General features: G+C 41.9%; 1 protein-coding gene across 1 annotated transcript in view; it reads left to right on the top strand.

Moving 5' to 3' along the window:
* Positions 1–9196, top strand: part of SPTLC1 (serine palmitoyltransferase long chain base subunit 1) — a 73342-nt gene extending 64146 nt beyond the window's left edge. Inside the window, exons 13-15 of the mRNA XM_060015107.1 lie at positions 3099–3216; positions 6438–6511; positions 8146–9196. Of these exons, the coding sequence (XP_059871090.1) occupies positions 3099–3216; positions 6438–6511; positions 8146–8239 (286 nt within the window). The 3' untranslated portion in view covers positions 8240–9196. The remainder of the gene's footprint in view (positions 1–3098; positions 3217–6437; positions 6512–8145) is intronic.
* Positions 9197–14684: the final 5488 nt, after the last annotated feature.

Genomic DNA, 14684 nt, shown 5'->3' with positions numbered 1-14684 from the left:
CTAACCCTCTGTCTCACTCCACCCAGTTTTAGCTGACAGCCTTGCCTCATGCTGTCGCTTGGGAACTCCCTCATTTTCCCTCACAGACCTGCACACCTGCGGGTATCCGAACCAGTCTTCCCTCGTGTTATAGCCAAAGAAACGTTCCTCCATCTATCACAGCTCTTCTTTCTTAAGGACCAAGTGCCTTTGGTTGTCTCCTCTCCTTTCTCTTCAGTCTCTCCCCTTTCCTGAGTCATTTGATTAGCATTCAAGTACACCCTGCCCTATCTTGTCTTAAATTCTTCTTTCCTGTGGCCCCATACTCCCCTCTAGCAACTAGCCCATTGCTCTGCTTCTCTTTATAGCCAGTCTTTTTCCAGAGTTGTTTATGCCCTCTCCACATCCTCACCTCTCATGTACACTTGAAACTACTGAAACCCACCTCTACGGCACTTTACCCAGAATGTTCCTGTGACTACTGAGGGATGACTGTATTTTCTGATGTTAAAACATCCTTGCATTCCTGAGTAAATCCCTCCTTGATTACAGTATATTTTTCTGCCCTGTTAGAATTTTGAATTTTTATATCCATATTTATAATTTAAATGGGCCTATAATCTTTTGTTACAACAACCTTACATAACCTAGGAATCAATGTGTGGTAGCCTCAATAAAGTATTGAGCAGTTTTTCCACTTCCCTGCGTTATGGAGCCATTGTATAAGACCAGGCTTGATTATTTGTTTCTTCAAAGTTGAGCAGGACTCCTCTGTAAGACTCTCTAGACTTGGGGCCTTTGGGCTGGGCATAGTCTGTGATTATCTCTCTTGTGTCTGTTATTTCCCCTTTTTATTTTCTGTTTCTGTTGTTTTCATTCTTATGATAATCTGTCCAGGATTTTGCCCAGCACGTTTTTTAAGTTTGATTTTGTTTTTTACTCATATTTTGTTTTCTCTGATTGATTTTTTTTTCCTTATTTCTCTACTTTCTTGTTTCATTGAATTGTGTTTTTTTACTCTTTTTTAGCTTTTTACATTTAGGTTATTGGTGTTATTATTTTCCAATAAATATCTTAAGGATAAACATTTCAAAGGCAGTAAGTATTTTCAGTGTTCAGTGTTTAGTTCTAAGTAATTTTTTTTAGTCTCCTCTAATCAGTGATTTGCTTCTCTCATCTCTGAGGTTGCATTTGGGAGAGGAAGTCAGCGGCCTATGCTGCTTTGGGTCCTTGCTGGAATCTTGAAGAGCTCCTAAATTCTAACAGATAATTATTCATGTCCAGCGCTTTCCCCACACTAAGCACATGATGGAGACCACGTCTGAACTGTTGATTGTTCTATCCCTAGGACCTAGACCAGTGTTTAGTATTTCCATTTGGTAAAATGGGTAAAATAATATGGTAAATAATGTGCTCTCCAGAAATGCTTTTTTTAAGTATAACAGGCTCTGAAACACAACTTCTAACTTTCTGAACTCAAGTTATAATTCTCTGTCCATTTGGTTTTAGTTAAACTTTAATGCAGCATCCAGGCAGCCAGAAAGAGGGCATTTTGTTTCATTCCTTCTCACACCAACTTGCTCCACCTAACATGTGAGATGAGCCCATTTGATCAAATAATAAGCTCGATTGGGCTTATAGGTGCCTTGTTTGTATCAAGGAAAATCCAGGCCATTTAATTCATATGAAATGCAATTTGAAAAGTAATTTTTTAAGTTCTCCCTGAGAGTACATGACCTAAAACAATTAATACTTCTTTGTGTACTAGTTTAACACATTCAAAATTCACCTAAGAAATGGGTTTTGAAAGCATATTTCTTAGTTTCTACAGTAGTAAAACAACTGATCTATAAGGTTTCCCCATATTCCAGAAGCCCTAGAGTCTAAGATTCCATGATTCAAATCTGCAGCCTGATTTACTGAGAGATCCTAGTGTGATGCATTACATTTAAAGAAAGTAGACACAAATTAATGATGTTCAAGGGTGGTTTGAAAGGCAGGTGAGCTTAGCTTCCTCACTTCATGTGATACTCGGCACAGGTAGTCATTCAGTAAAAGCTTGTTGAGTCCTAAACATGTTTGAAGAATCGAATATGCCAGCAAGTGCTTTTTGTGCTCATTTCATTCTAAGGGAAAAGCAAATCTTTCCAGGTAAAGCAGACTAAATGAAAGCCATTTAAAATGTTTAGCCCAATTTCAAATAGACATGTATCACTCTTTTTGTCCTAGGAGATAGGTCAGAAATCAAACCATACATGGCTAAATTATATGGCCTACTGTTCTCATAACACTGCAATAATCATTTGAAAATACAGGCTTTCACCCCTAAAGAAATCTCCCTTCCTTCCTGAGAAACAGCAGATTTCTGTGCTGTTAATCCTAAGAGAGAAGAAAATAATTGTAATTCAAGAAAAATTTAAAATTAAACATGTACACAAGAAGACAGCTTTACAACCTAAATATACTGTTGGTGATCAAAGTATAAAATTTTAGTGTCAGAAATTATCCCTGTTGTTTATAAAAGACAAGATACAAACTAAAGATTTAGAAAATAAGGAAGCAACATTATCAATTATAATATGTTATCCATGGAGGAAACAGAGGTAATAGAAAATGATGGTGCAGACACTTCCCTAAAGTGGGTGATGAGGGAGGCCCCCCCTGGACCTGGGACCAGGCGTGTCTGGCGCTAACCGTGCAAGAACAGGAGAGAGCAGGTGAGAGGAAGCGACAGAGCAGAGGCCCAGGGCTGAGTGGGCCTGCAAGGGGCCCCTCGAGGAGGGGTTGGCCCCAGCCAAGGTGGGTGAGGCGCGTAGACCGTCTGGTGGGAGGCTGGGGATGACGCACGTGTTCTCTGTGAAATGTGAGCCGGAGGGTCCCGCGGGACCGGGAATCCTCTTCCCAGCCATGCTGCAGGGTGTCCTAGACTAGGAAGCACTGCCCAGAGCGTGCATTTTTACCTCCCTTTGTCAGATCTGGAATCCCACCACATGATGTTTCCCATGGAAGTCCCAAGTTTCTGTCACCTTCATTAATGCAGACTTTGTAAAATTATTTATATGTGAGAAATCTGAGCTCGGAAGAGGATTTATGCTTGTGTGTGTGTTACCCTTCCTCAGCATTTCTGGATTAAAAGTGGTGGGTGAGTCCATTTCTCCAGCATTTCACCTCCAGCTGGAAGAGAGCACTGGGTGTCGAGAAAGAGATGTTAAACTACTTCAGGAAATAGTAACTCAAGTGAGTATCCAGTTATTCGGGTGAATCTCTTCGTACTCCTCTACCCTGAACCCAAGCAATTTTTAAGGTCATTTTTAAGAATGCTCTCTTTGCCCTAAGAGATTGGGTACAACAGAAATTGTGGTTACCCCTCTGGTGACATGGAATTGTTCCGATGCCCAGCCTTCCCGACATCTGTCCCTGCCCAGTGGAGTCTGTAGCAGTCTCTGCTGACAGGCTGCAGGTTATTCCATTGGGTCAATTTTCAGTTCACATTGAAGTTGTGTTCTTTGCCACATTGTATTAAAATACACTTTGCTTCCACTCTGAATAATTAGTCTTCCAGAAAACCCAGTTGCTTACTATTTACAAAGCCAGGCTTTTGCACATGTAGGTGGGGATGGCATTGTGTATGGTGATGGCGCACAACACCGGACAGCTGACTGGGGCTGAACACCCAGCATAGCTCAGAAACAGGTCGAAATAATCTTGTAACCAAAAAGGAAGGAAGAAGAGCCACTCCTTTACCATGCCTAACTTGGGAGCTTGATTTAAATGTCTGACTTCTGAAAGTCTTACTACTAAGTGTACCTTAGTTATTAACTAAGAAACGCATCACTAGGGAAGATCCCTTGGCCTTTTACTGTTCAGTAGAGCTGCTCTCACCCAAGTCCTCTCTCCTCACTTTCCTCCTTCTAAAGAATGGTCAAGTGGCCCTGCAGCACTGAGCACCGAGGGGGGTGCTGCCTTGTACTTGAATCTGAAATACGTGGAGTATGTATTTGAGAATTTCCTTGTCCTGCTTGTCCTGACGGTTCCTTTCAGAGGCTCCTTCCCTGAGTCCGTGCTGCCAGGCATCAGGGTAGTAGTGACGGTCAAGTCTGCCATGTGCCCCTGCCCGGCTGTGGCACAGCAGGCAGTCACGTGGCTGCTCAGTATGGAGACTGTGGTGCTAAGCCAGCCTCTGGCTTCAGCTGACCTGTACCCTACGATGTGTGAACCACAGTACCTGCAGGCATTGATTCGTGGAGAGCTTCTTGCAATTTGTGGAGCATTGATTCGTGGAGAGCTTCTTGCAACTTGTGGCCTTCCAGAGTCAGTTGTCCTAAAAAAACAAAATAAAACCAAACCCAGAATATGAGATTCCTAATTAAGGAAACGTGTCAGATTATGAATGAACAGGCTGGAGTGGCTCTCGCCTCGCTGGGTGAGGAAATGTCATGGATGTCTCCTCAGGTGCAGCTCTGCAAACATGAAAAAAAACTCTTTAAAGGGGAAAAGCATCCCACAGACCTTTTTTACTGCCTCGGTGTTTTTATTGTCATATTACTTAAATGTATAAGCTATAAAAGGAAGAACAACATCCTTTTAATTAGAGCTCCCATACAAATGTAATACCAAAACAAATTTGTAACAAATATAAGCAGAACAGACAAGCCTAGTAAGAGTCAAATTATGACATTACCTTCATGTGACAGCTGAGTTTGTTTTCTAACTGAGTTGCCAGGTGGTGTGACTGACGCTGACTGCCGCCAGAGCAGCCTTGTGAAGCTGCATGTCCTATGTTGGAGTCTGTGGTGACGCCGTTATTATCCCAGAGCCTCCCCTCCAACCCCCCTCAGGGTGACTTTGTGTCACAGGACGTGGGCCTTCTCTAGGTGCCAGGGTGTCAGTTCCAGTCAGATCCACCTCGGTTCTTTTCTCACTAGGTAGCGACAGCTAAGGTCTTACTGCGACTCTGTTCCAGAGGGAGACTCAGAAAGGGCATGTGAATGAAGTGACTCGATACTTCTCTTACATAGGTTATCCTCATAACAAAAAGAAAAAGTGAGTCTGGACAATTCACAGATCCCAAAATTACATCTGTGGGCTCCCGCTGGATATTGGCTGTCTTCAGGAAATCACCTTGAGAATTGAATAAGGAGAGAACAGGCTCTGGGGAAGGGAACAGAATACTATCTGGAAACTGCATTTGTAGGAAGGAAGAGGAAAACTCTTAGAGTTTCTTTGCATCATTGCAGCTTCCATCTTAATAAGTCTTTTGTCCTGTTCCTCTTTGCTTTTTCTTTTCAATATTTGAAAGAGAAAAAAGGATCATGACACCGTAGTTCTTGTTTAAGCTTTGCAGAACTGAGCAGTTCTGCCAAATTTTTGTTGACTTCCTGATAAAACAGTTTTTACAAACTGAGCTATGGTTTATACTGTTTCTTAACTAGACAGGACTAGAAACAGAGCCAGTCCAGATGTTTGCAGAAGGAGTTAACTTTTCCAAGTAGACTTCCAGAATGTAGAATCAGCAAAAGACATTGCCTGCCATTGTTTTCCATCTTTTCCTAGCAGAGGAAAACCTTGCCTCACAGCTTACAGAATGGCCCCTCTTTAGGCAAATACCTGCACTGCCACACGCTGGCAGTGATTGTTCTTTCCTTTACAACACCCCTTGCTCTAGCTGACTGTTAGTTTGTTCATTTGTTTAAAAATACAATTCACGTTCCATAAAATTCACTCTTTAAAGTATACAGTTGAGTGGTTTTTAGTATCCTCACAGGGTTGTGCAGCCATCACTGATTTCAAAACGTTTCATCACCCCAAGGAGAAACCCTTATAAACCATTACCCTCGTCTGACTTTATGCTTTATTTTGATAGCGATTATTTAATTTTTTAAAAAATGTTGGCAGGTAGCTGATGTATTGGAAAGCTGTGCAAAATGTGACACCAGACTCTTCTGTGCTTGGTAGCACTGTGTCCGAGTGTAGCACATGGGAATCAGAGGTGTTGTTGATATTTGACGTGTGAGCAGTTCCTCTCTGAAATGATTCTGCTGGCGTTACTAAGTGCAGCTCTTGGTTAGCCTCCGGGGCTTTGTTGGTCCTGTTTCCCCCTGTCCTAACTCTGCTTTGCCTAAAGTGGTAAACACTAGTTACCTATGGCTGTTTAAATTAAGTCAGATTCAAAGTTCAGTGTTACAGTTGCACTAGCCATATCTCAAAGTGCCCGAGAGCCACGTGGGCCCCTGACTGCCGTCCTGGACAGCACAGGGCGAACACCTCCATTATTGCAGGAAGTTCTGTAGAACAGTGCTCTCAAGATGATTCTGTGGTATTTTGTTTTGTCTTCTAGCAGTTATAATTGGGAAAATGAATTAAAACTACTATTGAGAGTAGCATTTCACTGCACCTTCCTGTTTTAATGATCAGTGTCTGCAGTCCAGGTTGCAAATGTATTCCTTTTCCTCATACAGTGCATGGACGGAGGCATCGCGTTAACTCAGGCGCGCTACCTGGAGAAAGAAGAGAAGTATCTCCCTCCTCCAAGGTTGGTAGACTTAAAATTATGACCTGAGTCATTGTTTTCTACTTTAAACTCTGTATGAAATGTATTATGTTTTGAAATTTTTTGAAAGACTGTCACAAGATAAGGAAGAATGTATATTGTTAAAAGATAGAACATCACCTGTTTCTGTTCTTAAGCTAGATGTTTTCCCATTTTAATTGAAAATGCCCTCAGGACTCTGTAATTAACTTAATGACACATCTGCAATCCCAAGAACGAACTGGGACAGCCCAGGTTCGCATTGGCGACGACCTACCACTGTGCTGCGGTAGCATGTGCTGGGCCAGCTGTTTCCGCCACCAGGATAGTCCTTACGGTGTGTGGGGGGGGGCACAGTCTGGGGGTTGCTGCTCATCCCACCTCTGGCCCAAGCACTATGTGGTACTTCATCTGACAAATATGTATTAAACACCCAAGGAAAAGCAAAGTGACAGTGGGGAAAACCTCTACAGAGGTTCAAGCAGCCCTCAGTGGGAAGGCACCTTGACTCATGATTTAAAATTGGCGTTCATTCAACGCCTGATTCTGTCCCCTAAGCACTTAAACAGTGTAGTCCAAGAAGGTAGACACCCAGAGCTTGAGGGTTTCAGGGTCATGACACAGGTTAGGGAGGTCACAGAGGAGGAGGGCATGGTTAGTTCTGGCCTGGGACGGGCTGAGGCTGTTCTTCCTAGAACAGGAGACACTTAAGCCAAGCCTGCAAAATCAAGCATATCAAACAAGCTGGGGTGGGCATCAGGCCTTCCAGCAGGGTCTGCAGTGGCGTAGAGACCTACAGGTGCACCTGGGGAGCCCAGAGCACAGGTTTGAGAGGCACCATGGAGAGGGAGCCTGGAAGAGTCTGGGAGAGACCCACGAGAGCACACAAAGTCAGCGCTGTGCAGGCGTGGAGCACTGGGCTGGGTTCTGGAAGACTGTTCTGGCAGCAGCTCGAAAGCACCCTAAAGATCCTGCTCTCTCCGTTCTAGTTACACCATCCAAAGTTGTGATCCTGTGTTTCATGAGGACAGGGGCCACCGTCATTTTGTGCCCTCAGGACTCTGGGCCCAGCCCAACTCAGTGTGTATGTGTCCAGTGGCTGATGCAGATGTTTGCAAAGGGGAGTGAGAGGGACAGGGGTAGAAGTGCCCTGTCAGGCTGATATTTCTTGTCTTCAGTTTCCTGAAAACTTGAAAATTTCTGCCTCGCATCAAAGTATTGTAGAACCTCTATATGACTTAATTGAATTACACTTATGAACAACCACACACTCATTAATATGAGAAACGTTGACTTCCTGCTTTGGGCCTGATACTGCTTGCAGCGGTAGATTTAAAGGACAGAGTTTCCTGCCGGCCCTGGGCAGAGCCCTACTGCAAGGTTACCTTGACTAGATCGCTACTAGTCCAGGCAGGGAACGGCAAACTCCTGTAAATAGCAGATAGTAAAATACTTTCAGCTTGCAGGACACAAGGTCCCTGCCACAACTACGCAACCCTGCCGGGGCAGTGAGAAAGTGGCTATGGACAGTAGGCCATGTTCCAGTAGAAGAGCTTTATTCACAAAAACAGGTGGCAGGCTGACCCTTGGTATAGACTCTCATTTGACTGTCTTTTGTGTCCCTTATTATTTCTCAGCATTAGGGTTGTGGTCACAGTGGAACAAACAGAAGAGGAACTAGAGAAAGCTGCGACCACAATCAGCAAGGTGGCCCAGACCGTGCTGCTTTAGTCTGTGGCCTGGTGGCCTCTCACCACGCAACATGCAGACAGACCTGAGTCACTGCAGAGTGAGCCAGAGGGGGCCTGCGGGAACGACATAGGGTGTCACTAGATGGTGTGGATATCGACTCAGTGTATGACCATGAAAAGGATGCTGGGTACTTAAAAGAAAACAAATCCAAAAGCCCAAGAACTGATTTTCTTAAGAGAAAAACTAATGACAGCATATAATTGATATTTAAATTGTGCTGTTTAGTACTATTTAAACGTTTTATTAATACTAGTATTTTATATTCTTTTTTTTGTTGTCATTGTTTAAAAATGGAGCTTCAGTGTATCTTCTTTCCCTTCTAATGATAAAGATTGTGAGCACTCCTTAATATCTCATAGAAAATTTTCTGCAACATTAAAGCTTAGAGGCACTTCAGCATATATGATACAAAATGTATTGAAGATCTAATTCAACCACATCTTTTTCAGTCTTCGTCATGTGAAGCTCAATGGTGGCTAATATATAAAGAATACTTTATGTGTGATCATTATAAATTTTTCATTATAATATATTTGAATCCTAGAATTTTTATATACACTAAATACTGATGTTGCACCATTTCTAACAGTGAATCTTAGCATCCCTAACCAGAGAATAGTCATTATACTTCCTAAGTGAGCAATAATTTAAATCAAATGCTATTTTATTTTAGTATAATTGACCTGTACATTCGTTATGTGTTGACTTCTAATCTGTTTTCAGAAGAGGATTATTGTGATGATCCCAAAATAGAAATCATGTCCTTGATATTTTAGAATATCTAGAATGTGTTGTTTTTTGTATAGGGACGTATAACTACAAGCTTTTTTTCTAAGCTAAAGAAAATGAGACCTTTATTTCTTTTCAGTTTATGAATTCCAGATATCTAAAAAAGATGTGAAAGCACTAAAAATAAAATGTTTAAGCTGTGTTTCAGCTATTTGTTTTTTCTTTAGCAAACCAAGTTGGGTGGTATAAATGTTTGTGATATGTGCCATAAGGTACTACATAAATATTACGCTATTACTCCATCTCTTATTAAAGAGAAAGGAATAAAATTATATTAAAAATGTCATTTTATAATATATGTTCATATTAACAAATGGTCTTCAACATCTTTTTAAATAACATATTTTTTTAATTTTTAGTTTCTATTTTGCCCGAGGTATTTTGTACATATGTGCCTTGTGATTGCTGCTGCTTTAAAGGATACAGTACTCTTTGGGGGATGAATCTGTTTTGTTTTGTTTTGTTTTTTAATGAAATAAACCTACATTCCTGATAATCAGTCTTTTGCATATGTAATCTATTCAACAGAATAGTCTCTTGATTTTAAATTCTGCAGGCCTAGGGTAGTATTCTCTCTGTGTGTGTGTGTGTGTGTGTGTGTGTTTGTGTCGTGGGGGTTTTTGGAAAATATTAATTTAATTTCTTAGTGCCTTTCTTCAATGTACAGTATCTGAAATTTCCTTGGTTCCTATTGATTTAACCCTTGGCCACTTATGACTACAAAAATACCAGACCTATTATTTTTATAAACAGATTAGGATTGTAACTTTTCAGCTACTTTTATAATACTCTATAAGTCAAAATTGCAATAATCTAGTTTATTGCTACATTTAAAAAATGATTGGACTCAAAAAAAAAAATGATGGGACGTTCCTGGAAAAGATGATGGACATTATTTAACTTTATTAACATTATTTAATGCTCACACATTATTTAACTTCAATCCTTGAAACACATCAACACGAACCAAAAATAGAGTCTTTATATTAAAGCTATGGAGTGACCACAATCTGGTAATACACACCACAGAAAATATCTACTAGAAGCAATAAATTTGTATGAAACAAGCAAAATGTTGAGAAACAACAGTCATCTCAAACCTCAAGCAGTTTACAAATTGCTGTTTTAGAAACAGTGAGAGAGAGAGGGTTCTGAAGTGCTCTATCAACGGACCTCTGTTTAGAAAGGCAGTGGCTGGGTGAGCAGCATGGAAACCTTTTGAGCCGGTTTCCACTCAGCAGTTGCCCCCAGGGGAGAAGGAAGCCACCCACAACGGCTCCCTTTCTATTGTCCACAGAAGGCTCTAGCTCAGGAAAAGTGGGGCTTTGAGTCAGGTTAGGACACGTGGACCACAGGCCTAAATATAAATCTTAAAACTACGAAACTTCTAAGAGAAAGCACAGGAGGAAATATTTTAAATCTTTGGTTAGGCAAACATAGATACAATGCCAAAAGCGTAAGCCATAAAAGGAAAAATTAGTAAATTAAGCTTCATTAATTCATTGTTTAATTTGTTCTTCAAAAGACAGCTTGAAAGAAATGAAGACAGGTCACAGACTGTGAGAAAATATTTGCCAATCATATGTAATAAAACATGTGTATCCATAAATATAAAGAACACAGCCCCAAAATAAGAAATCCAAAAGCATAATTTTAAAATGGTGAAAGACTTGACATTGCATCAAGAGAGACATTCAAATATCTAAACTCATGAAAACGTATTCGACCTCATTAGTCATCAGAGAAATGCAAATTAAAACTACAAAGAGATACTATTACACACTCACTAGAAGGACTAAAATCAAAAAGACAGATAACACCAAATATTGGCAAGATGCGGAGAAAATTGGAAACTACATTGTTGGTGGAAAGGTAAAATGGTACAACTACTTTGGAAAAGTTTGGCAGTTTCTTAATATAAATTTGTCATGTGGGCCAGCAAATCCACTTCCAAGAGAAAAACATGTTTGTGCAAAAAATTGTACACAAGTATTCATAAGATTTTTTTTTAATTTATTTTATTTATTTATTTTTGGCTGCATTGGGTCTTCGTTGCTGCGTGCGAGCTTTCTCCAGTTGCAGCAAGCGGGGGCTACTCTTTGTTGTGGTGCGTGGGCTTCTTGTTGCAGGGGCTTCCCTTGTTGCGGGCACAGGCTCTAGGCGCGCGGGCTTCAGTAGTTTTAACACGTGGGCTCAGTAGTTGTGGCTTGCAGGCTCTAGAGCACAGGCTCAGCAGTTGTGGCGCATGGTCTTAGTTGCTCCGTGGCATGTGGGATCTTCCCCGACCAGGGCTCGAACCTGTGTCCCCTGCATTGGCAGGCAGATTCTTAACCATTGCGTCACCAGGGAAGCCCTATTCATAGCAGGATTATTCATAATAGTCAAATGTCTGCCAGCTGATGAATGAGTAAACAGAAAGCAGTATATTCATACAATGGAATACAATAAATAAAAGCAATAAAAAGAAATGGATAAATCTCAAAAAAGAAAACATTTTGGTAAGTGAAGAAACCAGATGAAAACAACCACGAAATTATGTGATTCCATGTATATTCAATGTCCAGAGCAATGTAAAAAGAAGATAAGTTAGTGGTTGCCTGCGGCTGGGGGTGAGAATGGGATTGACTGATGAAGACTGTCAGCCCCGGGGACCTTTCCAGGAGGTGTTCTAAAACCGGATTGTGGTGATGGACGCACAACTCTCTGAATATACTAGAAACCGTTGAATCAAGTACAAATCTCTGATAATGAACGTAACTACTAATGAACTGACTTTCTTCCAGTCATTACAGCAAATACTCTCTTATCTGTGTTGTCCATGATGAACATTTGGAAGTCTGTGACGTGCATGGGCTGGCAGGCCTCAGCACAGAGGTGGTTCCTGCTGGGTTCCTCATCCCCTTTGTGATGTGCACGGTTTGTGAGTGCACGTGGCCCACGTGCCAGAACAGAACAGGAGGCAGCCCAAGGCAAATTCGAAAACAGAACAGGGTCTGGTCCTAGCTCATTTACTCAATAGCCATGAGTCCTTGGACCAGACCCTACTCCTCACTGAACAAGTTCTTTCTATGAAATAGAGAGTTGGGCTGAAGGACTATATTTGAATTATCTTAAATCCTCCTGCTGTCATAGTGTTTCCCAGGCCAAGTTGGAAAATTCTCCTTGGCTCCAGACCTCTGTCACTGAGAAAGAACTACCCATACACACCTTTCCCACAGGGGATGTGGAGGCCCCTTTGTTCGGCCTCACACCAACCAATATCCTATTTTGATGAAAATGCACAAGCCAGAAAACTTCAAATATAGGGTTCCATTCCCCCGATTGTTGGTACTTATCCTCAGAGCGACTGTCCCCCTGAGCCCCACGCCATCTCTCCCCTGCTTAATGGCTTCCAAGAACTTCCTTGGAGGCGCCCTCCATGCTGCTCGTCACCATGGGCCCCTTTGTCCTCTCACACTCATTTAGTCCACAGACCCCGTGACATCTGAGGAGGCTGCTGAGGGTTCCATGCACAGTGCAGAGGAAGCCCTGGAGTCAGGTCATCTAGACAAGAACCAGCATCACCACCTGCCATCCGTGTGAACCTGGAGAGTGGCTTCAACTGACTGTGCCTCAGTTTCTACATCTGTGAAATGAGAGTAATCGTGCCCCAGCCCACAGAGCCATTGTGAGAATTAGGTGAGACGATACATGCAAATACTTTAAATCACACCTGATGTGTAGTAAGTACAAAATATGTGTTATTATTATTATTAATAATGTAAATGAGACAAATTGGCAAAAAGAACTCGATACAGGAGTGCAGATCTCTTACCTCTTATATGATTCAGTAAGAAATCACTCCAGGAGGGCTTAGGACTTACATGACATCCAGGTCCATGATTTTTCCTGCAACTGCTTTATGGAAGCTACCCCAAATACTGAAGACTGAAGGAGTATTTCTGTCCCTTTAATTCACATGCACGGCTTAGAACCAGCTTCCTGCATGTTCTGTTGACAATCCAGATCTCCTGGCAGTTAATTCCAAGCCCACCCCTCCATCTCCTACACGGGGGCTGATAGAAAGCTGAGAAACTGAGTGCCCCACCCACCCTGGGGGCTGGAGCTGAAGAGGGAGACCTCTGTTCAAATTCCCAGCGTGTTTCTTTAGGATCTGATGCCACTGAAAGTGAAAGAGGCAGGGAAAGTGTGGTGTGTTGTCAGGTTTCCCAGCTCCTTGCAGGTAAGCAAGACTTGTATTTTCAGCTTAGCCCTTTCTCAGCTCACAAGCTCAGAACTAGTAGAGGTCTGGAGGCCAGGCCTCGCAACAGGCTGCCTGCATGCAGGCAGGCCTGAATCCCCTACCGGGATAGCAGAGATGTCTCTCTATCTGAGCATCCTAACACTGCTGCCGCTGAGCTGAGTTGAGTTAGAACAGGCCCGAGTTGCCATTTCCACGGCCTCAGATCTGTGGGTGATACATCATTTTATGGCTGTCACATCTGCCTCTTCCACATTCTTGATTTCTTTTGTTCAAGTGAAGAGAAAACCCTCATTTGCCCTGTGCAATCGACCCACGGTCTCTGCTTGGAGCTGAGCACCAGGGGATTGGTGAGTGCACGTGGCCCACGGTTCCTCCACATCTGTTTTCTGTCCCTTAGTGGCTGGGTGGCCTCCTGGCTCATCTGACTCCCCAGCTTAGATGGATGTGCAAAGTCCTTATTCTCCGTCCCTGGGGATGAGGAGCCTTGCTTCCTTGTTGTTTACATTTTTAAAATTACACAGTGATTACATGTTCAAATTAAACATCCGAACAAAGAGGAGGCATGAAGAATAAAACTTGAAAATCCTATTTCCACCCATTCCACTCCCTTTCCCAGGGGTAACTCTTATTCACAGTTCATTGGAGATCCTTCAGGACCGGTTTCTATTTACATATATACCTATATTCAAATAGATTTTTTAAAATGCAGAGCAACAGCCTTGTTCTTGTTCCTTGTTCTGACTTAACCTAGGAATTTTTCTATACCAGACCCTCATTCCTTTTACTTTATGAAGAGTATTCTGTAGTTTGGATGTGTTACAATTTATTTGACTAATGTTCTTTTTGTAGACATGTAAGGTTCTTATTTTTTTCCTATGACAAACAATGCTGAAATGAACATCCTGGAACATGTAACTATATGTGCCTCTGTGGGTACTTCTACGATGTGGATTTTAGAATTGGAATCTTGAGTCCAAGAGTTTGCAAAGTCTTTCTTTGGATAGAGACCAACAAATAGTTTTATCAGGTATCTATATGAGAAGTTTTTTTTTTATTTCTTTTCTTGAGTTTGTTATCTTTCTCTCTACAACTATTTCAAATTTTTATGCTATCAAGTCCTCCAGTCTCTTCCATTATGGCCTGGAAATTTTGCCTTGCTAAAAAGATGTCCCCACTCCAGAATTATAAAAAGGCCATCCTTTCTCCTTCAAATATTTCTTCGTATGGATCCATAGCCGCTTGGAGAGCCGTTTGTCTTGCCTTGGCTAACATCAGAACTTTCCAACTATTGTTGATTTCTAATATGTTTTTGTATCTGGTAGGACAAGTCTCCTATCTTTCTCTTGTTCAAAATGTTCTTCGACATTCTCACACTTTTTCTCTTCCGGAAGA

The sequence above is a fragment of the Delphinus delphis genome, chromosome 6 (genome assembly GCF_949987515.2).
Source record: "Delphinus delphis chromosome 6, mDelDel1.2, whole genome shotgun sequence".
In the NCBI taxonomy this organism is placed as follows: Eukaryota; Metazoa; Chordata; class Mammalia; order Artiodactyla; family Delphinidae; genus Delphinus; species Delphinus delphis.
This window is presented reverse-complemented; position numbering and strand designations above follow the sequence as displayed.